General features: G+C 44.4%; 1 protein-coding gene across 1 annotated transcript in view; it reads left to right on the top strand.

Annotated features, from left to right (window-relative positions):
• The window catches only part of TMC7 (transmembrane channel-like 7), a 90,292-nt gene that overhangs the window by 26,014 nt on the left and 40,024 nt on the right, over positions 1–24,254 (top strand). The window contains exons 3-8 of the mRNA XM_011976102.1: positions 1,762–1,910; positions 7,566–7,733; positions 8,949–9,031; positions 15,866–16,011; positions 21,275–21,422; positions 23,286–23,459. Of these exons, the coding sequence (XP_011831492.1) occupies positions 1,762–1,910; positions 7,566–7,733; positions 8,949–9,031; positions 15,866–16,011; positions 21,275–21,422; positions 23,286–23,459 (868 nt within the window). The remainder of the gene's footprint in view (positions 1–1,761; positions 1,911–7,565; positions 7,734–8,948; positions 9,032–15,865; positions 16,012–21,274; positions 21,423–23,285; positions 23,460–24,254) is intronic.

The following is a 24,254-nucleotide window of genomic DNA, read 5'->3' as shown; positions in this document are numbered from 1 at the left end:
CTCCTGGGTTCACGCCATTCTCCTGCCTCAGCCTCCCAAGTAGCTGGGACTACAGGTGCCTGCCACCACGCCCGGCTAATTTTTGTATTTTTTTTTTTTTAGTAGAGACGGCGTTTCACCGTGTTAGCTAGGGTGGTCTCAATCTTATGACCTCGTGATCCGCCCACCTCGGCCTCCCAAAGTGCTGGGATTACAGGCGTGAGCCACCACGCCCAGCCACACTCTTGCTTATTGACATTTAGGGCCAGATCGTTCTCTGTTGTGGAGGGCTGTCTGTGGATTGGAGGTTGTTTAGTAGCATCCCTGGCCTTTACCCACTAGATGCCAGAAGCATGTCCCCCTCCCCCAAGTTGTGACAGTCAAAGATGTCCCCAGACCATTGCCTGATGTTCTTTGGGAGGTGTGCAAAATTGCCCCCACTTGAGAACCACTGATCTAAGGGTAGGTACTTTACTAACTCCAACTTACAGATAAGGAAACTGACGCACAACACAGGGAGGCTTGTTTGGATGGGAGGTTCAAGTCCTTTTCTTTAATAGGAGCTCCCTGTCTGATGGAGGAGGACAGACTGGTGGGAGGGTGGAGGCATGTGCCATGTGCCATGGATGGTTGGCAAATTCCTCATGTTTCCTCTCTCGCCTTCAGGCCCCAGCACTTTCTTTTTCCCCTGCTCTCCTTACTCCTTCCTCTAACACCAGCTTGGACTTGGGGCATCTCCTCCAGGTTTCCAGAGCCCTGACCACATCCCCTTTTGTAGCACTTCTCCCAGGGAGCTGTCGTTGTTGAATGTCAACATGTTTGCTTTCCCTCTAGACTCAGGATCAGCTTTGTGGGCCGTGCAGTCTCTGTTGCAACTACTCAGCTCTGCTGTTGCAGATGGTTCATAAATGAATTGGCATGGCTGTGTTCTAGGAATATTTATGGACACTGAAATTTGAATTTCATGTGATTTTCATGTGTCACAAAATACTATTTTTCTTTTGTCTTTTATTATTTTTATTTAAAATAATTTTTTTTTTGATACAGAGTCTTGCTCTGTCACCCAGGCTGGAGTGCAATGGCATGATCTCGGCTCACTGAAACCTCCACCTTCTGGGTTCGAGCGATTCTCCTGCCTCAGCCTTCCTAGTAGCTGGGATTACAGGTGCCCGCCACCACGCTTGGCTAATTTTGGTATTTTCAGTAGAGACGGGGTTTTGCCATGTTGGCCAGGCTGGTCTTGAACTCCTGGCTTCATGTGATCTGAGAACCGCAGGGCGCATGGTTACTCTGACATTTTGACGGACTGCCAAACTTTTTTCCATAGCGGCGGCAGCATTTTATATTCCTTGCAGCAATGTATGAGAGCTCACATATTTCTCTGTCCTTTCAGCTGGGGTTTTATGAGATGCTGAGTCTTTTTCTTTTCTTTTTTTTTCGAGACGAAGTTTCGTTCTTGTTGCCCAGGCTGAAGTGCAATGGCACAATCTTGGCTTACTGCAAACTCAGCCTCCCAGGTTCAAGCGATTCTCCTGCCTCAGCTTCCTGGAGTAGCCAGGATTACAGGCACTCGCCACCATGCCTGGCTAATTTTGTATTTTTAGTAGAGATGGCGTTTCACCATGTTGGCCAGGCTGGCCTCGAACTCCTGACCTCAGATGATCCACCTGCCTCGGCCTCCCAAAGTGCTGGGATTACAGGCGTGGAGCACCGCGCTGGGCTGGGATGCTGAGTCTTGATGCTGCTGCTGTTGTGATTGTGATGCTCATGTTTTCCATGCAGGGACATTCAGGAGACACAAATGAAGTATCTCTCCGAGTGGGACCAGTGGAAGCGGTACAGCAGCAAGTCTTGGAAGAGGTTCCTGGAGAAGGCTCGAGAGATGACGACCCACCTGGAGCTGTGGCGGGAGGACATTCGCAGCATAGAAGGTATCCCGCCCCGGCCTCTGTGCAGGCTCCTCCTCAGAAGTCTCTGTGTCTGGGGAGCAAGTACAGCTTCGTTTCCACTAGCGTCTAGCTGAAATTGAGCATTTCCTTCTATGATGAATGTGAACAACAAACCACCGCAAGGTTTAGCAGAACCTGTGTCTTTGTCAGGAAAAAATCGTGGATATTTTCCTGTCCCTTCCAGTTGTATTTATCTTGGAATACCGCTAATGCTCATGACTGCTTGGAAATTTCAGTCGTTATTAGACTTGCCGCTAGATCTTGTTATTTAATGTGCTAGTGAAGACCAGGCACAGTGGCTCACTCCTGTAATCCCAGCCCTTTGGGAGGCCAAGATGGGTGGATCACGAGGTCAGGAGTTCAAGACCAGCCTGGCCAACATGGTGAAATCCCATCTCTACTAAAACTACAAAAAATTAGCTGGGCATGGTAGTGCATGCCTGTAATCCCAGCTATTTGGGAGGCTGAGGCATGAGAATCATTTGAACCCAGGAGGTGGATGTTGCAGTGAGCCGAGACCGCACTATTGCACTCCAGCCTGGGTGACAGAACAAGACTCTGTCTCAAAAGAAGTGCCAGTAAAGGTGCTCACTGATGCTCACGTAGGTCATTCTATCACACATATTTTTTTAATAAGATGATAACTGTGTATCTGTTTTTATCTTATGCATTTAAATTAAATGCACAAAATAGTACTATTTAAAAATAATACTAAATTGGCAGGGTGCAGTGGCTCACGCCTGTGATCCCAGCACTGTGGGATGCTGAGGCGGACGGATCATGAGGCCGGGAGATCGAGACCATCCTGGCCAACACAGTGAAACCCCGTGTCTACTAAAAATACAAAAAATTAGCTGGGCGTGGTGGTGGGCACCTGTAGTCCCAGCTACTCAGGAGGCTGAGGCAGGAGAATGTCGTGAACCCGGAAGGTGGAGCTTGCAGTGATCCGAGATGGCGCCACTGCACTCCAGCCTGGGCGACAGAGCGAGACTCCGTCTCAAAATAAAATAAAATAAAATAAATTATTTAATAATTTAATTTAAATTAAATGCATAAATAGTATTATTTCAAAATAATATTAAATTATAATATATTAATATTAGTAGACTATTATTTTATGCATTACAATATTATGCATAAATATATTTTTAAAAAATGTTATACTTCTAATTTCAATGCATAAAATAAAAACAGACATACAGTTATCATATTATTAAAAACATTATCCCAGCCAGGCCGTGGTTCATGCCTGTAATCCTAGCATTTTGGGAGACTGAGGCAGGAAGATCATCTGAGCCCAGGAGTTTGAGACCAGCCTGGGTAACAAAGTAAGACCTTGCCTCTACAACAAAAAGTTTGTTAGTCAGTGTTTTTTTTTTTTGAGACAGAGTCTCACTCTGTCGCCCAGGCTGGAGTGCAGTGGCGTGATCTCGGCTCACTGCGGGCTCCGCTCCCCGGGTTCATGCCATTCTCCTGCCTCAGCCTCCCAAATAGCTGGGACTACAGGCGCCCGCCACCACGCCTGGCTAATTTTTTGTATTTTTAGTAGAGACGGGGTTTCACTGTGTTAGCCAGGATGGTCTCCATCTCCTGACCTCGTGATCCGCCCACCTCGGCCTCCCAAAGTGCTGGAATTAAAGGCGTAAGCCACCGCGCCTGGCCCAAAAGTTTTAAAAATTAGCTGGATGTGGTGCTATACACCCATAGTCCCAGCTTCTGGGGTAGCTTAGGCAGGAGGATCGCCTGAGCCCGGGAGTTTGAGGCTGCAGTAAGCTATGATTGTGCTATTGTACTCCAGCCTGGGCAACAGAGCCAGACACGGTCTCAAAACAAAAACATAAATAAACAAACAGAAAGCTTTATTATCCTGAGACGAGGTTCATCACTTTTACCAAACTGCAGAGAGTTCCCATGGCCCTGAAAATACTGTGAACCCTTCCTTTCCTATAATGGTGAGAATTTGGGATTAAAGTGTTGTTGCTAGTTGGCCTGGGCTGCCATAACAAGATACTGCAGACTGGATGGCTTAAAAAACAAATTTTTTTCTCATAGTTTTGGAGACTTGAACAGGCCTTCTTGCTGTGTTCACGTAACCTTTGCTTTGAGTGTGCTCTGAGAAAGAGTGCAAACTCTCTGGTGTCTCTTTTTATAATGACACTAATCCCATCATGGGGGCCCAGTCTCAAGACCTCATTGAAACCTAATCACCTCCCAAAGGACCATCTCCAAATACCATTACACTGGGGGTTAGGGCTTCACCGTATGAATTTGGGGGTGGGGACACAATTCGGTCCATAGCAAGTATGCAAAAATTGGAAGTTGTGCCAAAATACAAAATTAGCCGGGCATAGTGGCTCATGCCTGCTGTAATCCTAGCTCTTTGGGAGGCTGAGGCAGGAGGATCACTTGGGCTCAGGAGTTTGTGACCAGTCTGGGTAACATAGTAAGATCCTGTCTCTATTTAATCTAAAAATAGAAATGAAAATTAAAAAAAAAAAATACAAAATTAGAAACATTAAACTTTTTTTGGATTATCTATTTTATTTTATTTTATTTTTGAGATGAAGTTTCGCTCTTGTTGCCCAGGCTGGAGTGCAATGGTGCGGTCTTGGCTCAATGCAACCTCCGCCTCCCAGGTTCAAGTGACTCTCCTGCCTCAACCTCCCAAGTAGCTGAGACTACAGGTAGGTGCCACCAGGCCGGCTACTTTTTGTATTTTTAGTAGAGACAGGGTTTCACCATGTTGGACAGGCTGGTCTTGAATTCCTGACCTCAGGTGATCTGCCTGCCTTGGCCTCCCAAAGTGCTGGGATTACAGGCGTGAGCCACCACGCCTGGCCAGGATTATCTATTTTACAGCAAAACATTTTTCAAACATCTCCCCAAAACTGCTAAAATGGAAACTTCGTGAGGTTTGTAAGGAATGTAGTAGGATAAATAAAGGAAATGATTTTCTCCATTATTACTATTTTAAGACCTATAAAATACAATTGGTAATCTATCCAATGAACAACCTTTTAATTGTTGTTTTATTTGGAGAATATAATATATTTCTAAAAGGCTTCATGGCTCACTTAAAACTTCAACCAAGCACTCATACTTTTTCTCTTGAGATTTAAGTGTAATATTATGTTTGGAGCAAAATAATAAAAGCTAATTTTTATTGAGCATTTACTGTGAACCAGGCATTGTGTTAAGCACTTTACTCGTTACCTCAGTTAATCTTCAAGGGAAACTTTCATTTAGGTGCTTGTCATTTGCATGGCTCAGAGAGTTTGAGATCTTGTCCAAGTTCACTCAGACAGGGTGAGGCAGAACCGGGGTTTGAACCCAGGCATTCAAGATGTAGAGTCCAAGGTTTTAGCCACTATGTCTAGCTTCCTCTCTTGTGAAGTGGTAGGCTTTCTGGACATTTTTATTCAGAAAGTGGCTTGTGTGGTAGAGGGTAGGTTCCCCCTGGGAACTGGGATTTTGATGTTCTCTGCAATTACTCTACCCGTGATTTCTTGGCTGGGTAGGTGCTCATCTGACATGAAGTGCAGGTGTGATAATAAATTTCTTGCCTCTGGCAGATTGCTAAGTATTAGAGAGTGGCAAAAAACTGTGGGTATCTTGTATCTTCGGTCTCCAGTAATGAGTTCTTTGCTCCTACCAAGAGCAAGAAGCCATCCTTGCTCTTCAGAATGCTTTCTATCCTCAGCAATTTAATCATTATCTAGCGGAAGGTTGGTTTTCTATGTGCAAATCAATTGATGTAATCCACCGCAAAACAGAATAAAAGAAAAAAATTATAGGATCATCCCAACAGATGCAGAAAAAGCACTGACAAACTTCAGTTCTCATTTTTAGCAAATAATAAATAGATAAGAACTTTCTTAATTTTATTTTAAAAACCTATAAAAATTATACAGCAAACAACATACTTAATGATGAAATATTAAAACCTTTTTCCCTGAGATTGAAAATGAGAAAAAGGTGCCGATTATCACAGATTCTATTCAAAATCATCCTAGAAGTTCTAGCCAATGTAGCAGGATGGTCGGGGGGAAGGATAATAATTAGAAAGGAAAAAATAAAATGTCTTTTTTTTTTTTTTTTTTTTTGAGATGACAATGATATGCATGTAGATAATTAAGGAGACAACTATTGAAATTAATGTTATGTAACAAGGTTTATGGTTAATTTTAAAGTGTCTCTATTTAAAATGAATTGTATTTCTATATACCAACAACAAGCATTTAGAAAGTGAATTTTTTTAAATGATACAGTTTACAATAGTATCAAAAATGTCAGGGCCTGGCGTGGTGGCTCACGCCTATAATCCCAGCACATTGGAAGGCTGAGGCAGGTGGATCACCTGAGATCAGGAGTTCGAGACCAGCTTGGCCAACATGGTGAAACCCCGTCTGTACTAAAAACATAAAAATTAGCTGGGAGTGGTGGCTCACGCCTATAGTCCTAGCTACTCGGAAGGCTGAGGCGTAAGAATTCCTTGAACCCAAGAGGCAGAGGTTGCAGGGAGCTGAGATCACGCCACTGCACTCCACCCTGGGCAACAGAGTAAGACTCGGTGTCAAAAAAAAAAAAAAGAAAAATCAGATATCTAGGAATATATCTAAAGAACCATATGCAATAATTGTGTACAGAAAACTATAAAGTATTATTGAGAAAAACTAAGGAAGACCTAAATATACCATGTTCATGTATCAGAAGACTTAATATTATATGTCACTTCTCCTCAAATTGACCTATATATTTTATGTAATCCCAATCAGAATCTTAGCAGACTGTGCATGAAAATTAAAACACTAATTCTAACATTTGTATATAAATGCAAAAGACCAAAGATGTCTAAGACAATCTTGAGGAGTAACAAAGCTGAAAGATACCATGTATCAGTGGGCCAGGTGTGGTGGCTCACACCTGTAATCCCAGCACTTTGGGAGGCTGAGGTGGGCGGATCACAAGGTCAGGAGGTCGAGACCATCCTAGCTAACACAGTGAAACTCCATCTCCACTAAAAATACAAAAAATTAGCCAGGTGTGGTGGCAGGCGCCTGTAGTCCCAGCTACTCGGGAGGCTGAGGCAGGAGAATGGCGTGAACCTGGGAGGCAGAACTTGCAGTGACTGAGATTGCACCACTGCACTCCAGCCTGGGTGACAGAGTGAGACTGTCTCAAAAAAAAAAAAAAAAAAAAAAAAGATACCATGTATCAAGTCTTACAAATCTGCAATAATTAAGACAGTCTAGCGTTGGTGTAAGGATAGACATGTAGACCCATGGAACGGGATAGAGTTCAGAAACAGATTCATACATATGTGGTCAGGTGATGATTTCCAAAAAAAGCAGCCAATAAATGGTGCTGAGTCAACTAGAGATTCCTATAAGAAAAGATAAATACTGAGCCCTCCCTCATACCGTTCTCAAGTGATTAATTCAAGATTGATTGTAGATCTATAGGTGAAAAGTTAAAACACTAGAAGATCGAGTCTTAAAGCTAACAATTAAAAAAAAAAAGTTTCTTCCTCTTTCCAGCTACTGATTACTCCAGCTTCAGCTTTTGTGGCTAATTGAATCTATGATGTGTAGTGTGTCAATACCCCTGGTCAGTGATGTCCAGGTTTGTTTTTTCCAGGGAAATTTGGCACTGGGATTCAGTCCTATTTCTCCTTCTTGAGATTCCTGGTGTTGCTGAATTTGGTGATATTTCTGATCATCTTTATGCTGGTTTTGCTCCCAATCTTACTCACGAAATACAAGATCACCAACAGCAGCTTCGTGCTCATTCCTTTCAAAGACACAGGTGAGTCTAAGGCCTGGTTTACTATGAAGTGTGTTTGTTTTTCACTGTGTACCTCCCTACAGTGCTTGCTTTGCTAAGAATCTTATTCTAATTCTTGGGCGACTGTATTAGTCAGGATGGTCTAGGTTATGCTGCAGAAACAAGTGATCCCATAACACTCATGCTGCTATGGAATAACAGCATGCAAGCATGACAGCATAACAGTATGAGACAGTGAGTGAGAAATAAACCTCTGTGGCTATTTGAGACTGTGAGTGAGAAATAACCACAAAGGTTCATTTCTCACCCACAGTCCATGCCCACTGTGGGCTGGTGAGCTTCACTCTGGAGCCCAAGCTGTTGGAGCAGCCTCTATCTGGAGCATTGATAGTCACACATACAAGCAAAAAACAAGCTCTATATGCGGACTTACATACAAAATATATAAAAAAGACGTATCGCCAGATGTTTGGGGAGAATAGTGAAGGAAACACTAGAAGTAGAAGGAGAAAGAAATATTACTGTATTGGACACATTGGGGTTTGGACTGAAAATGGCAAATCACAAATATACAAACATATCTGTGCAAATATGTAAATATATATGACATTTCTAAATGTAATATACATATACAGTCATGTACCCCATGACAATGTTTCAATTAACAATGGATCACATATGCAATGGTGGTCCCCTAAGATTATAATACTGTATTTTTACTGTAGTTTTTCTTTGTTTAGACATATTTAGATACACAAATACTTAGCATTGTGTTGCAGTTACCTACAGTATTCAGTGCAGTAACATACTGTCCAGGTTTGTAACCTAGGAGCATTAGGCCATACCATACAGCCTAGGTGTGTAGTAGGCCATCCCATCTAAGTTTACGTAAGTACACTCCGTGATGTTCGCATGACGAAATTGCCTAAGGACATATTTATCAGACTGTATCCTCCTTGTTAAGCCATGCATGACTGTACATGCTTATAATCACAAATTGTGAAAAACAGGCAGGCTATGGCCAGGTGCGGTGACTCACGCCTGTAATCCTGGCACTTTGGGAGGCTGAGGTGGGCGGGTCACCTGAGGTCAGGAGTTCAAGACCAGCCTGGCCAACATGGCGAAAACCCATCTCTACTAAAAATACAAAAATGAGCCAGGCAAACAAAAAAAACAAGTAGGTTATAGAGACTGTAAAACTGTTTCCACTGACATTCTGGTTTTTGTTTCTTATAGATATACAATGTACAGTCTATCCAGTAAGCAGTTCTGGACTCATTTACTTTTACAGTTATATCATAGACTTGCTTTCTGGCACTGTAAGTATTTAACATAATCCTTTGTTTAGCTTCTCAATCTACTAAAAATTGATTGATTTAAAGATCAGTTTCCCGAATTTCTGCAGTGAGAGCCAAACACAAGTATTGGTTGACATATATACCAGTAAATGAAACAGGATTTGCAGTTACCTCATCTGAAAGAGCAATGTTCACCATCAACTGCTAGACTGTCAGGAAATATGCTTTGTCACTTTCAGCCATTGGCCTTTTTCTAGTTCTTTCTTTTTATTTATTATTATTATTTTTTTGAGACAGAGTCTCGCTCTGTCGCCCAGGTTGGAGTGCAGTGGTTCAATCTCGGCTCACTGCAACCTCTGCCTCCCGGGTTCAAGTGATTCTCCTGCCTCAGCCTCGTGAGTAGCTGGAATTACAGGTGCGTGCCACCACGCTCAGCTAATATTTGTGTTTTTAGTAGAGATGGGGTTTCACCATGTTGGCCAGGCTGGTCTGGAACTCCTGACCTCAGGTGGTCCACTCTCCTCAGCCTCCCAAAGTACTGGGATTACAGGTGTGAGCCACCATGCCCGGCCTCTAGTCCTTCAACCTTTCTGTTGATCTGCAACAAGATGCTGACTTCCCCTAAAGAAGGAAGCTTCAGTGAAAATGAACCCAGACAGAATGTTTACAATTTCTCTGACACTGATAAACCCGAACATTTTGGAGCCCCAGACTGGGTGCATGAAAGATGTGGCTCTTGTTTTCCAGAAATTACACACAGGGACATGTGTGATGTACAAACTCACACTTTCAGATGATATGCACACATACCTGCATATCATGTACATGGGCATATGAAGATTCTCTGAAATCCCTTATAAGTCAATCCCAGGTTACCATCCCCCACCACCAGTCCCCAACTCTAACATGGAATTAATCTCTTGGCTTTTATGGTAGTTCTAAAAGGTTTTTATTATCGCCTTCTAAAAAAATGATTTTGGCCAGGCACAGTGGCTCACACCTGTAACCCCAACACTTTGAGAGGCCGAGGCAGGAGGATTGCTTGAGGCCAGGAGTTTGAAACCAGCCTGGGCAACATATCTCTACACAAAATAAACATAATTAGCTGGGTGTGGTGGCATGCACCTGTAGTCCCAATTACTCTGGAGGCTGAGGTAGGGGAATCACTTGAGCCCAGAAGGTTGAGGTTGCAGTCTGCACCACTGCACTTAAGCCTGGGCAATAGAGCAAGACCCCATCTTAAAAAAAAGATTTTGTGATTTTTCATTTTTTTATTTCACTTTTTTCAGCAAATAAGATTGCAGCTATGAAAAGTAGCCATCTTTGCCCTTTAGACCAGGGTTTCTCAAACTTGGCACTATTGATATTCTTTTTTTTTTTTTTTTTTTTTTTTGAAGATAGGATCATGCTCTGTTCCCCAGGTTAGAGTATAGTGGTGCAATCATAGTTTACTGTAATCTCAAACTCCTGGGCTAAAACGATCTTCCCAAGTAGCTAGGACTACAGGCATGCACTATACTTGGCTAATTTTTAATTTTCTTTCTAGAGATGTGGGGTCTCACTATGTTGCCCAGGCTGGTTTCAAGCTCCTGACCTCGATGAAGCCTCCTGCCTCGGCCTCTCAAAGTGTTGGGGTTACAGGTGTGAGCCTCTGTGCCTGGCCAAAATAATTTTTTTAGAAGGTGACAAAAAAAAACCTTTTAGAGCTACCATAAAAGCAATGAGATTTTAAGTACTGGGGTAACAGGCATGAGCCACCGTGCCCAGTGGGTTAGATAACTCTGTGTTGTGTAGGCCTATCTGGTGCATGGTAGCCCGCTGAGCTGTATCCCTGGTCTCCACCCACTAGATGCCAGCAGCACTGCCCTCTTCCGACTCTGACAACCAAAAATGTTTCCAGAGATTGCCAAATGTTCCCTAGCAGACAAAATTACCCCCAGTTCAGAACCACTGCTCTAGGTGTTTGAGAAATACAAATAAGTACTTTTATTTTTTCAGAAATACTTTCTGAAAATTACTGATATGAAAATACCTTTCCGGCCGAGCGCGATGGCTCATGCCGGTAACCCCAGCACTTCAGAGAGGCCAAGGCAGGCAGATCACCTGAGGTCAGGAGTTCAAGACCAGCCTGGCCAACATGGTGAAACCCCATCTCTACTAAAAATAGAAAAATTAGCTGGGCACGGTGGGGGGCGCCTGTAATCCCAGCTACTTAGGAGGCTGAGGCAGGAGAATTACTTGAATCCGGGAGGCGGAAACTGCAGTGAACTGAGATTGTGTGCAACTGCACGATCCAGCCTGGGCAACAAGAGGGAGAGTTCGTCTCAAAACAAAACAAAAACAAAACAAACAAACAAAAATGCCATACCATTGAGCTTCCACTTTTCTGAATAAATTGGTAGAAAGCCTTGAATTTGTCCACTGTGTTTGATTTTGAAAAAGCACCCCTACCTTTTTTTTTTCCTTTCTTTTTGAGACAAGCTCTGGCTCTGTCGCTCAGAGAGTGCAGTGGCAGGATTTTGGCTCATTGCAAACTCTATTTCTAGGCTCAAGCCATCCTCTCACCTCAAGCCTCCTGAGTAGCTGGGACTACAGGTGCATACCACCATGCCCAGCTAATTTGTGCGCGCGCGTGTGTGCTTTGTAGAGACAGGGTTTTGCCATGTTGCCTAGGCTGGTCTCGAACTCCTGAGCTCAAGCAATCCACCTGTCTTGGCTTCCCAAAGTGCTGGGATTACAGTGTGAGCCACTACACCCCGCCTGATTTTGAAAAAATTCTTTTACATCTCTGATCTCATGTTTTCCTAAAAACAACTCAGAGGAATTGTTGGATGGGTGTTCAAAAGTCTACTATGCAAAAAAAAAGTTTAAAAAGAAAATACATGGCTGGGCACGGTGGCTCATGCCCGTAATCCCAGTGCTTTGGGAGGCTGAGGTGGGCAGATCACCTGAGGTCAGGAGCTTGAGACCAGCCTGGCCAACATGGGGAACCCCATCTCTACTAAAAATACAAAAAAATTAGCTGGGTGTGGTGGCTGGTGCCTGTAATCTCAGCTCCTCGGGAGGCTGAGGCAGGAGAATTGCTTGAACCTGGGAGGTGGAGGTTGCAGTGAGCCGAGATTGAGCCACTGCATTCCAGCTTGGGCAACAAGAGCGAAACTCCGTCTCAAAAAAAAAAAAAAGATTAGCCTGGCGTGGTGGTGTGCACCTGTAATCCCAGCTACTTGGGAGGCTGAGGCACAAGAATCTCTTGAACCTGGGAAACGTAGGTTGCAGTGAGCCAAAATTGCGCCACTACACTCCAAGCTGGGTGACAGAAAGACTCTGTCTCAAAAAAATAAAAATAAAAATAATAATAATAAAAGAAAAAAGTCTACTATGCAGATGAGAAAACAGAAACTGTGCAAATGTCCACTATGCAAATTAGAAGATAAAAGCCATGCAAATGTTGACTTGTGCAAATGAGAAAAGAAATTCAGTGACCTACCCAAGGTCACACTGCCTTTGAAAGCAAAGTTGGGATCAAATCCCAGAGCTGCTGTTAACCCCATTTCTTTAGATTACATCCCACAAGAAAAGTTTCTGTTTGTGGAAGGAAAAAAAAAAGTTTCTTCGCATACTGTAACCTTCTTCCTGATAGGAAAAATTTTATAGGAGAGTTAGCTGCGCTTGATTATAGACGTTCAATAAAGTAAGCATGATAATGACCTGTCTGAAAGAGAACTTTCTGCAATGATCTGGAGAATGTGGACCTGTGCTGTGTAACAATGGAACCACTAACTCTTTTTTGTTTGTTTTTTTGAGACAGAGTCTCGCTCTGTCGCCCAGGCTGGAGTACATTGGCGTGATCTTGGCCCACTGCCACCTCTGCCCCCTGGGTTCGAGTGATTCTCCTGCCTCAGCCTCCCAAGTAGCTGGGGTTACAGGCGCCCGCCACCACACCCAGCTAATTTTTCTATTTTTAGTAGAGACTGGATTTCACCATGTTGGCCAAGCTGGTCTCGATCCCATGACTTCAAGTGATCTGCCCACCTCGGCCTCTGAAAGTGCTGGGATTACAGGTGTGAGCCGCCGTGTCTGACTTTTTGTTTTTTTTTTTAGACAGAGTCTCACTCTGTCACCCAGGCTGAAGTGCAGTGGTGCAATCTTGGCTCACTGCAACCTCCGCCTCCTGGTTTCAAGCAATTCTTGTGCCTCAGCCTCCCGAGTAGCTGGGAATACAGGGGTGCGCAATGACGCCTGGTTAAATTTTGGTTTTAGTAGAGACGGGGTTTCATCATGTTGGCCAGGCTGGTCTCGAACCCATGACCTCAAGTGATCTGCCTGCCTCAGCCTCCGAAAGTGCTGAGATTACAGGTATGAGCCACTGTGCCGGGCCCAGGACCACTAACTCTTGAGCACTTGAAATATGTCTAGTGTGGCTGGGAAACTGAATTTTAATGTAATGTGATTGTTCATAATCTGAATGTAAATAGGCACAAGTGAAAGAGGGTCAGAGAGCTCAAACAGGGGCTCATTTTTCTTGAAAACAATTGAACCAAGCTCATTATCAAATCAGAAAACATTTTCCAGGCCCAGCAGACCTTTGCCCTGTAATCGTTACATTGTCTTGAGGGAGAGGTTGGTGATAACCCTGATATCAGCCCTTGGCAGCACACACAGGTTTCTTCTGGTTGGACACGTTTTTATGGCCTTTGGGAGAGTTGAAAGGAGAATGGAGTCCTCCGCTTCTACTTTTTCTTTTCCAGTTAACAAACGACTTCGTTATCCAAATAATATAAGAATGCACGGTTGTCTTGTATAATTTTAAAATACAGATACGCACGATTGTATAACGTAAATATGCTCAGCTTCAATAAATTTAAGAACACACACACACACACACACACACACACAGAATGCACGGTTGTCATGAAAAATACAGAATTTATAGAGTAAAAAAGTGAAAATATCCCTCCCCGGAGGTCACTGAACATTTAACCCCATGGTTTACAGCCTACTTGACTGTTGACCTTTCTCTGTGCACTTACGTGGTCTTGCTTGATATATGAAATATCAATATAATATGGATTTTTAGTGATCTAGCCCGATCCCTGTATGGACATTCAGATTTCCTCTCATTTCCTTCCTTTGTAAACAATGCCGTAGGCAACCACTATGTACTACCTACCTACAATGTGTCTGCTATATCTGTTCTCTCCTTCACTCTCCTGGAGTTTTCCTGCCATCCAAGGAGGTATTTGAGGCGTTCAGTCATTCCTACCATAAGAAGTCAGGCAGCAGGGTGCAGTGGCTCAAAACCTGTAATCCCAGCACTTTGGGAGGCTGAGGCTGGAGGACCGTTTGAGCCCAGGAGTTGGAGACCAGCCTGGGCAACATGGCGAGACCATAGCTCTACTTTTTTATTTTAAAAAAAGAAGGAGAAGAAGTCAGAGAGTTTTCTGAGCCACCAGGCCTTACTCTTCTTCTTCTTCAAAGTTGTTTTGGCTCTTCTTCTGAGTGTGTTGCGATTCCATGTGAATTTTAGGATCAGCTTGTCAGTTTCTGTAAGGAAGCCAGCTAGGTCACTAAGAAGGATAATGTTGAATCGGTAAATCAATTTGAGGAATTTGGCCATAGATCTGATCCATAAACATGGGATGTTTTCTGTTTCTTTATGGCTTCTTTAATTATTATTATTTTGTTTTTGAGACAGAGTCTCGCCCTCTTGCCCAGGCTGAAATGCAGTGGCGTGATCTCGGCTCACCACAACCTCCACCTCCCAGGTTCAAGTGATTCTCCTGCCTCAGCCTCCCAAGTAGCTGGGACTACAGGCACGTGCCACCATGCCCGGCTAATTTTTGTATTTTTAGTGGGGACGGGGTTTCACTATGTTGGCCAGGCTGGTCTCGAACTCCTGACCTTGTGATCCACCTGCCTTCGCCTACCAAGGTTCTGGGATTACAGGCATGAGCCACCGGGCCCGGCCAAGATTTGCACTTCTTTAGTTAAATTTAGTCCTAATGTTTTATTCTTTTTGATGCTATGGCACATGGAATTTTATTGTTAATTTCAGTTTTGGCTTGTTATATGTGCTTTTTTTCTTTCAGAGACAAGCTCTTGCTCTGTTATCCAGTGCAGTAGCACAATCACGGCTTACTCCAGCCTCCCAAGCAGCTGGGACCATAGCCATGCACCTCTATGCCTAGCTAATTTTAAAAAACAATTTTTGTAGAGATAGCGGTCTCTCTATGTTGTCCAGGCTTGTCTCAAACTCCTGGGCTCAAGTAATCCTCCTGCCTCAGCCTTCCAAAGTTCTGGGATTACAGGTGTGAGCTACCATGCCCGGCCATCTGTGCATTTTTATTTATTTATTTATTTTGAGATGGATCTCACTCTGTCACCCAGGCTGGAGTGCAGTGGTGTGATCTCAGCTCTCTGCAACCTCTGCCTCCTAAGTTCAAGTGATTCTCCTGCCTCAGCCTCCCAAGTAGCTAGGATTACAGGCACGCAACACCAAGTCCGGCTAATTTTTTTGGTATTTTTAGTAGAGACAGGAGTTTTGCCATATTGGCCAGGCTGGTCTCGAACTCTTGACCTCAGGTGATCTGCCCGTCTCGGTCTCCCAAAGGGCTGGGATTACAGGTGTGAGCCACCTTGCCTGGCCCACCTGTGCATTTTTAATGCCAGGGTTTTATCAGTGCTTTATTTCCCAAACACTGAGTACTCCCTGTGCCTCTGGGACTGTTCCAGTCTTTGGAGATACAGAGAGGAAAGGGGACACTGGAACTTGTGTTCCTTGAGGCAGGGACTACTCTTCTGGTTGCCCCACAGTGAGCTGACCAGTCTAACCTCATGCTCTTGGCTTCGTTTCAGGGTTTCCTGGAGGAGACTAGCCTCTTTTACGGACATTACACCATTGATGGGGTGAAATTTCAGAACTTCACCTATGATCTGCCCCTGGCGTATTTGATAAGCACAATCGCCTACCTGGCCCTGAGCCTTCTTTGGATAGTGAAAAGGTAAAGTCTGTCCTTGCATTCTCTCTGAATTACCCTTGATGGCTGGAGGCTGTTGGAGATACGGGAGCCCTGGGGGCCACTACCTAAAGGATGAGCGAAGTCCAGTGGTGGGTTTTGTGGGGAAGGGTTTGTGAGTACATTGGCAGCTGAAGAGACCTGGGAGAAATAGAAGTCAGGATTTGGGATGGAGTAGCAGACTGAGGTTCTTTTTTTTTCCCAGACAGAGTCTTTCTCTCTCACCCAGACTGGAGTGCAGTGGTGCAATCTTGGCTTACTGCAACCTCCACCTCCTAGTTTCAATTCTCATGCCTCAGCCTCCTGGGTAGCTAGTACTATAGGAACGTGCCACCACGCCTAGCTAATTTTTGTATTTTTGGTAGCGTTTCACTATGTTGGCCAGTCTGGTCTCGAACTCCTGACCTCAGGTGATCCGCCTACCCTGGCCTCCCAAAATTCTGGGATTACAAGTGTAAGCCACGGTGCCTGGCATGGGGTTCTCCACTCAATCACTACTGAACACATCTGGCAATCCCACCCCACTGCACACACACCCTTTCCTTTGCTTTGGTGTGTATGTTAACAAGGCGTCTACTGGGTTGTAAGTAGCAGAAACCTAACTCTGATGGTTATTGAGTGGCTCACAGATCCAAGGAAGGGAGGAAACTCAAATTACAGGAAGGACAAAGATGGAGCCATGGCTTAGGAACAACATCCAAAGCAAGAATCCCTCGTCTTCAATTCTTTGGTGTAGTGGTGGCTTTCTTAAGTGGTGGGAAATAGGGCATCTTATAGTTTGCATCAGCCTTGACCTCCTGGGTCACAGGTACAGAAATCCTTAGAAGAAACTTGTTGTTTCTGCTTCATTCAGGTTTCCAGCCCTGACCCTTCCACCGTGGCCATGGGGAGCAGCGTGTCTACGATGAGCCCCTGGAGGTTCAAGTGCTCAGCACTACACTCCTTCAGCTGTGGCCAGGGGCTAGGGTCCTATGACAACATGGCTTTTCCTGTGGGAGACAAGTGCTTTAGGGAGAGAGAGCAATTCCCAAGAGAAGAGAAGAGTATTAATTCCCTTAACAAACAACCGGTACAAAAGGTACAATGACCCAAACACAATAGAAATTTTATTTCTTTTTTATTAGGTGGGCATGATGGCACACACCTGTAGTCCCAGCTACTTGGGAGGTGGAGACACGAGAATCACTTGAACCTGGGAGGCGAGGTTGCAGTGAGCCAAGATCGTGCCACTGCACTCCAGCCTGGGCAACAGGGCAAGACCGTCTCAAAAATAAACAAACAAAACAAAAACAAAACCTGTATTTCTCTTTTACATGACAGTTCTGGGTAGGGGCACAGGTTAGTGTGGTAGAATTCTTCTTATAGTATTCTAGGACTAAAGTTGACCAAAGTTCAGCCATCTTCAGCATGTGGTTTCGAAGGTCCCACGGAGGAATGGGAAAGGAAAAGGCATGGAGGAGAACCATGCGGAGGGTATTTATAGGCCAGACCTGGAAGTGGTGTCCATCACTCACATCCCATTGGCTACAGCTTAGTCACATGACTATAACCAACTGCAAGGGAGGCCGGGAAACATTGTTCCTGGCTGGGCAGCCATTACCCAGCAGTGATACTGTACTATAGAAGGTGAACCAAAAATTTTTGATGGACAACTTGCCATCTCTGCCCCAGGGAAGTTTCTTCACAGACAGTATCATGGATGGACCTCTTTATTGCCCACTTGATTGTCCCTGTGAGAGCATACACAGTGTTGTAAGCTGTGGAGCTGCGAAGCCCCTTATCGCAGGTGCAGAACAGACCAGGGTGCTGCGGATGGATTTGGCCCTCCATAAGGACCAGGATTCACCATTGCAAAGAAAACCCCAATGCCCAACCTGGCATTGTATCCTGAGTCAGAATCTATGAGATGAATGTGAACTAGTGAGCGTCCATCCCCCACCCAAATGTACTACGTACAAATGAGAAGAAGCCTGAGGCTGCTTTTGAGGGGCAAAGAGATGCTTGGTAAAGAAACATTGGTTGATTGGGGTTCCGTGATTGTGCCAGGGGAGATCCAAGTTTTAGGGACCTACAGGCGAGACAATTTGGAAGCGCCATCTTTAAGACAAAGAGTATGAAAATATGTTTTGTAAATGATAAATAAAACAACAAATAAGACCATAGGAACACATTGCTAGAGTCTTCCAAAGCCTTGAAGGGTCCCTGAAGAATGAATAAGGTTTTTTGTTTTTGTTTTTGTTTTTCAAGATGGAGTCTTGCTCTGTCACCTAGGCTGGAGTGCAGTGTCCTAATCCTGGCTCACTGCAACCTCTGCCTTCCGGGTTCAAGCAATTCTTCTGCCTCAGCCTCCCGAGTAGCTGAGATTACAGGCGCTTTCCACCACGACTGACTAATTTTTGCATTTTTAGTAAAGATGGGGTTTCACCATGTTGGCCAGGCTGGTCTCGAACTCCTGACCTCGTGATCCACCCACCTCGACCTCCCAAAGTGCTGGGATTACAGGCGTGAGCCACCGCGCCGGGCCGAATGAATAAGGTTTGTTAGTTGTACAGCGAATCCAACTATGAATCTTGTTCAAGCTCAAGGCCTTGATTGCTTTCTGGGGAAGGCCATGGAGGGAGGGCTGGGTGTGATGTAATGGGAGAAAGCCCTGCTATGGCCCAGGAAGTGGATGTGCCACAGAGTGACAAAGAGTATGGACTTTGTAGGCCAGAGACCATGACTAGAATGTCAGTTCACCTCTTTGAGCCTCATTTTCTTCATCTGTGAAATGTGCATACCTGGAAGGGTTGTTGGGAGGATTAACATAAACTAGGCAGGTGAATGAACACCTTAGCACTGTGCCTAGCACCTTATAGACATTTATTGAATTAAAATTATTATCATCATCATCATCATCAAAGTAACACCAATTCTGCCACTAACTCTCTGGATATAGGGAAATAATTTTCCTTCCTCTGGATCTTAGTTTTCTCATCTGTAAAATGTAGGTCTGGGTCAGGCATGGTGGCTCACACCTGTAATCCTAGCACTTTGGGAGTGCAAGGTGGGTGGATCGCTTGAGCCCAGGAGTTCAAGACCAACTCTGGGTAACATGGCAAAACCCTATTTCTACGAAAAATACAAATAATAGCTAGGTGTGGTAGTGCGTGCTTGTAGTTTGAGCTATGTGGGAGGCTGAGGTGGGAGGATCACTTGAACTTGGGGGGGTTCAGGCTGCCGAGAGCCACGATCAGACCACTGCACTCCACCCTGGGTGACAGAGTGAGACTCCCATCTCAAAAAATAAAAAATAAAATGTAGGTCTGGTCTAAATCAGAGGCTTGCAACTGGGATGGGTCACCATAAGCTTTATAACATGGTGTATTTCTGGAGCCCGCATGAGACTTACTGAATTGAAAATCTCAGGTAAGTAACCATTTGGGAACTGGATTTGGGGAAGGTACTCCGTGTGGTTCTGACATAAATTCTTTGCTGTAATCCTTTGGCAGAATGACTGATCATGACAATTCCTTCCATTTCTATTGTCTTTATGCCTCACTGGCAAATCCTAAAAATAACCTGTTTCATCTACAGAGGACTGTGTATGGCATCTGGTGTTTTATATCCAGTGCCAGGCGTATTTTTCCCATGAAAGCATTTGAATGAATAAAAATACACAACAATTGTATCTGACCTAAACAGGTGCTCACTAAATAGTTAATATACTATTTAAGTCATTTATTCATTGCTTTATCCATCAGTTGCATGTTAACCAAAGTATATAGTCCATGCATTATGGATAGAAAGGTGGCAAGATAGCCAGGGGACCTGCTCTCAAGGAATTTAAAATTTAGTTAGAGTAAGGAGTTACAAGCAGTAAACAGATGAATAAGATAATTGCAGGTTAGTATCACTGCTGTGAATTAAATAAAAGGGACTGGGCTGGGCGTGGTGGCTCATGCCTGAAAGCCCAGCACTTTGGGAGGCCGAGGCAGGCGGATCACCTGAGGTCAGGAGATCGCGACCAGCCTGGCTAACCTGTTGAAACTCTGTCTCTACTAAAAATACAGACAATTAGCTGGGCGCGGTGACAGGTGCCTATAATTGGAATGCTCAGGCAGGAGAACCGCTTGAACCTGTGAGGCGGAGGTTGCAGTGAGCCGAGACTGCGCCACTGCACTCCAGCCTGGGTGACAGAGTAAGACTCCATCTCAAAAATAAGTAAATAAATAAATACGTAAAAAGGACTGGCTTGAAGTGGGGGTTACAGCCTTAGATGGGGAGATGAGGGATTACAAAGGGGTTATTTGAACCCAAACCTGAAGGATGGGAAGGAGACCAGCCATAGGGAGGGTGAGAGGAGCACCATCCCTGGAGATAGTAGTGGGAATTTCCCAGAGGCAGGAACAGGAATTTGTGTATTTATAGAAAAGAGAGAAAGCAAGTATAGTTACATGGGAGGAGAGGCGATGGCACAGCTGGATCACATAGGGATCTCTCAGCTGTATTAAGGAGTTTGGATTTTAAAAGAAAATGAATCGTCCTACCAAAAAGACATGTGCACTCGTATATTCATCACAGTGCTATTCGCAATAGCAAAGAAATGGAATCCACCAAGGTGCCCATCAGCGGAGGACTGGATAAAGAAAATGTGGTACATAAATACCATGGAATACTACACAGCCATAAAAAACAATGAAATAATGTCCTTTGCAGCAACATGGTTGCAGCTAGAGGCCATTATCCAAAGCAAATTAATGCAGGAACAGAAAACCAAATACCGCATTTTCTCACTTATTAGTAGAAGCTAAACATGGGGTACTTATGGACATAAAGATGGCAGCAAAACAAACTGAGGACTCCTAGAGTGGAGAGGGAGAGACGGAGGCAGGGATTGAAGAACTGTTGGATGTTATGCTCAGTACCTGGACGACGGGATCATTTCTACCCCAAATCTTAGCATCATGCAGTATTACCAAGGTTACAAACCTGCACATGTACTCCTGAATCTAAAATAAAAGTTGGGTAAAAAAGTATGGATTTTATTCTAGCTGTGTTTGAAGCAATTAGATGGGTAAAGGAAAGGATCAACAATGAGATACCTTGTTAGCTGCCACATATATTTAGAATGGCCCCAAACTTGACCATGTCGCAATGGGCTGAAAATGCAGCTATGTCTCACTTTTTAAGTTTCAGACACAGCCAGTTCAGGGGACTCTCTTTTGCTGTTGTTTCTATAAGAAGGATGATTGTGTTTTGGGGTCAGGTCAGTGGAAGGATTCAAAATCAACCTGATTCGGAGTGAGGAGCACTTTCAGAGTTACTGCAACAAGATCTTTGCCGGCTGGGACTTCTGCATCACTAACCGCAGCATGGCGGATCTGAAGCACAGCAGCTTGCGGTACGAGCTCCGAGTGAGTGCTCCTGGGTTTTCCCATGGTGGGGTCCTCACCAGCAAGGTCCTGCCTTTGGAGCCTGAGTTTTCAGCTTTCAGAGAATCAAGGGTGGGGGACAGGTTGTCCCTGGTGCTTAGCAAGTTACCCCTCTATAGCTTTCAAGAACTTTTCACAGCAAACACGTTACTAGGGTTGATTACCCTAGACCTGAATAGGAGCTCTGGTGAACTGGAACTGGGAAGTGGGGTGGGGACACAGTGGCTGGAAGGAGGTGATGTCTTTCCCCAGACCCTACTACTTTACACTGTTATTTTTCCACGTGAGGAGGACCTGTCATAAACACTGCTTATACCAGGAGAAATGGGAGTAAGGAGGGAATGTTATGACCATAGTGTGGGATGGAGAGTATATGAAAAAGTACAGACCGGGCGCGGTGGTTCATGCCTGTAATCCCAGCACTTTGGGGGGCTGAGGCAGGCAGATCACGAGGTCAGGAGATCGAGACCATCCTGGCTAACATGGTGAAACCCCATCTCTACTAAAAATACAAAAAATTAGCCAGGCATGGTGGCACATGCCTGTAGTCTCAGCTACTCGGGAGTCTGAGGCAGGAGAATTGCTTGAACCCAGGAGGTGGAGATTGCAGTGAGCCGAGATTGCACCACTGCATTCCAGCCTGGGTGACAGAGCAAGACTCTGTCTCAAAAAAAAAAAAAAAAAAAAAACCCAAGAGTTTCCAAATGAATAAGGAGAGAAAGGAGTAAAGAATAGCATGTTAATAAACCCATCAAAGCAAAGGAGGAGGGGACAAATAAATCAAAAGCATAATAAAATGGAAGGAATCAAATCAAATCTATTATTTCTTACACTAAATACAAACAGATTAAATTCTCCTAATAAAAGCAGAGACTACTAGATTGTGTAAAAGAAAAAATAACAACACCTCACCTCTATGCTGTTTGAAGAAATGACACATACTATATTTAAGTAATATCATGAATAGTTTATAGTTCTGTTTTCACATTTATTGCAAAGCCCAATTGCAGTCTTAAATAGGTTCTACCTTTACTTAAGCCTTTAGTAGACATAAAAAATAGTTGGGCTAGGCCAGGCGCAGAGCTTCATGCCTGTAATACAGCACTTTGGGAGGCTGAGGCAGGTCAAGGTCAGGAGAATTGAGACCATCCTGGCCAATATGGTGAAACCCCGTCTCTACTAAAATTACAAAAATTAGCTGGGCATGGTGGTGCATGCCTGTAATCCTAGCTACTCGGGAGGCTGAGGCAGGAGTATGACTTGAACCAGGGAGTCAGAGGTTGCAGTGAGCCGAGATTGGACCACTGCACTCCAGCCTGGCAACAGAGCGAGACTCCATCTCAAAAAAAAAGAAAAAAAGTAGTTAGGCTAAGTCTAGGATGGTATCTTGTGGGAGATGAATATTTAAAAGAAGTTTTTGTTGTTGTTGTTGTTGTTGTTTTTTGTTTTTGTTTTTTCCTGATATAGCATTTCACTCTGTCACCCAGGCTGGAGTATAGTGACATGATCATACATCACTGCAGACTTGAACTCCCAGGCTCAAGCAATCTTCCACATCAGCGTCCCGAGTAGCAGGGACTACAGGCATTCATCACCACACCCAGCTAAATCTTCTGGGTTTTCTTGTAGAGATGGAGTCTCCCTATGTTGCCAGGGTTGGTCTTGAACTCCTGGGCTCAAGTGATCCTCCTACCTTGGCCTCCCACAGTGCTAGGGTTACAGAAGTGAGCCACCACGCCTGGCTAGAACTCTTAAAGATGGGTGGGGAGAGAGTGATGAATCAGTTTCTATCCCTGAGTATCCCTTCATCCCACTGCTCACAAATGAATTTTCTTTTATCTTCAGGCAGATCTGGAGGAAGAAAGAATACGGCAGAAAATAGCAGAAAGGACCTCAGAAGAAACAATACGCATTTACTCTTTGAGACTGTTTTTGAACTGTATTGTTCTGGCTGTTTTAGGGGCATGCTTTTATGCAATATATGTAGCAACTGTCTTTTCTCAAGAGCACATGAAAAAGGTAAGTTAACTTGAACTCTGGCTGGACATTATGCCTAGTGCACTGAAAACCTGTGAGGTAGGTACCATTGTCATTTCTGTTTTACATATGGAGATACAAGTTTGGCTAATATGATCAAGACCTGAAAATCAGAGTGATCAGTTTCCACTTTTTTTTTTGAGACGGAGTTTTGCTCTTGTTGCCCAGGCTGGACCACAATGGCGTTGTCTTGGCTCACTGCAGCCTCCGCCTCCCAGGTTCAAACGATTCTCCTGCCTCAGCCTCCTTAGTAGCTGGGATTATAGGCATGTGCCACCATGCCTGGCTAATTTTGTGTTTTTATTAGAGATGGGATTTCTCCATGTTGATCTGGCTGGTCTTGAACTTCCGACCTCAGGTGATCTGCCCTCCTCCGCCTCCCAAAGTGCTGGGATTACAGATGTGAGCCACTGTACCCTGCCCAGTTTTCACTTTTAAGAGAATTTTTTTTGTTTTTGTTGTTGAGACAGAGTCTCACTCTGTCACTCAGGCTGAAGTGTGGTGGTGTGATCTCAGCTCACTGTAACCTCCACCTCCCAGGTTCAAGTGATTCTCGTGCCTCAGCCTCCCTAGTAGCTGGCATTACAGGGATACGCCACCACACCCAGCTAATTTTTGTATTTTTAGCAGAGACGGGGTTTCACCATGTTGGCCAGGCTGGTCTCGAACTCCTGACCTCAAGAGATCCACCCACCTTGGCCTCCCAAAGTGCTGGGATTGCAGGTGTGAGCCACCGCACCTGGCTTTAGAGAATTTTTTTTTTTTTTTTTTTTTTTT

The sequence above is a fragment of the Mandrillus leucophaeus genome, unplaced genomic scaffold, assembly GCF_000951045.1.
Source record: "Mandrillus leucophaeus isolate KB7577 unplaced genomic scaffold, Mleu.le_1.0 Scaffold162, whole genome shotgun sequence".
NCBI lineage: Eukaryota > Metazoa > Chordata > Mammalia > Primates > Cercopithecidae > Mandrillus > Mandrillus leucophaeus.
This window is presented reverse-complemented; position numbering and strand designations above follow the sequence as displayed.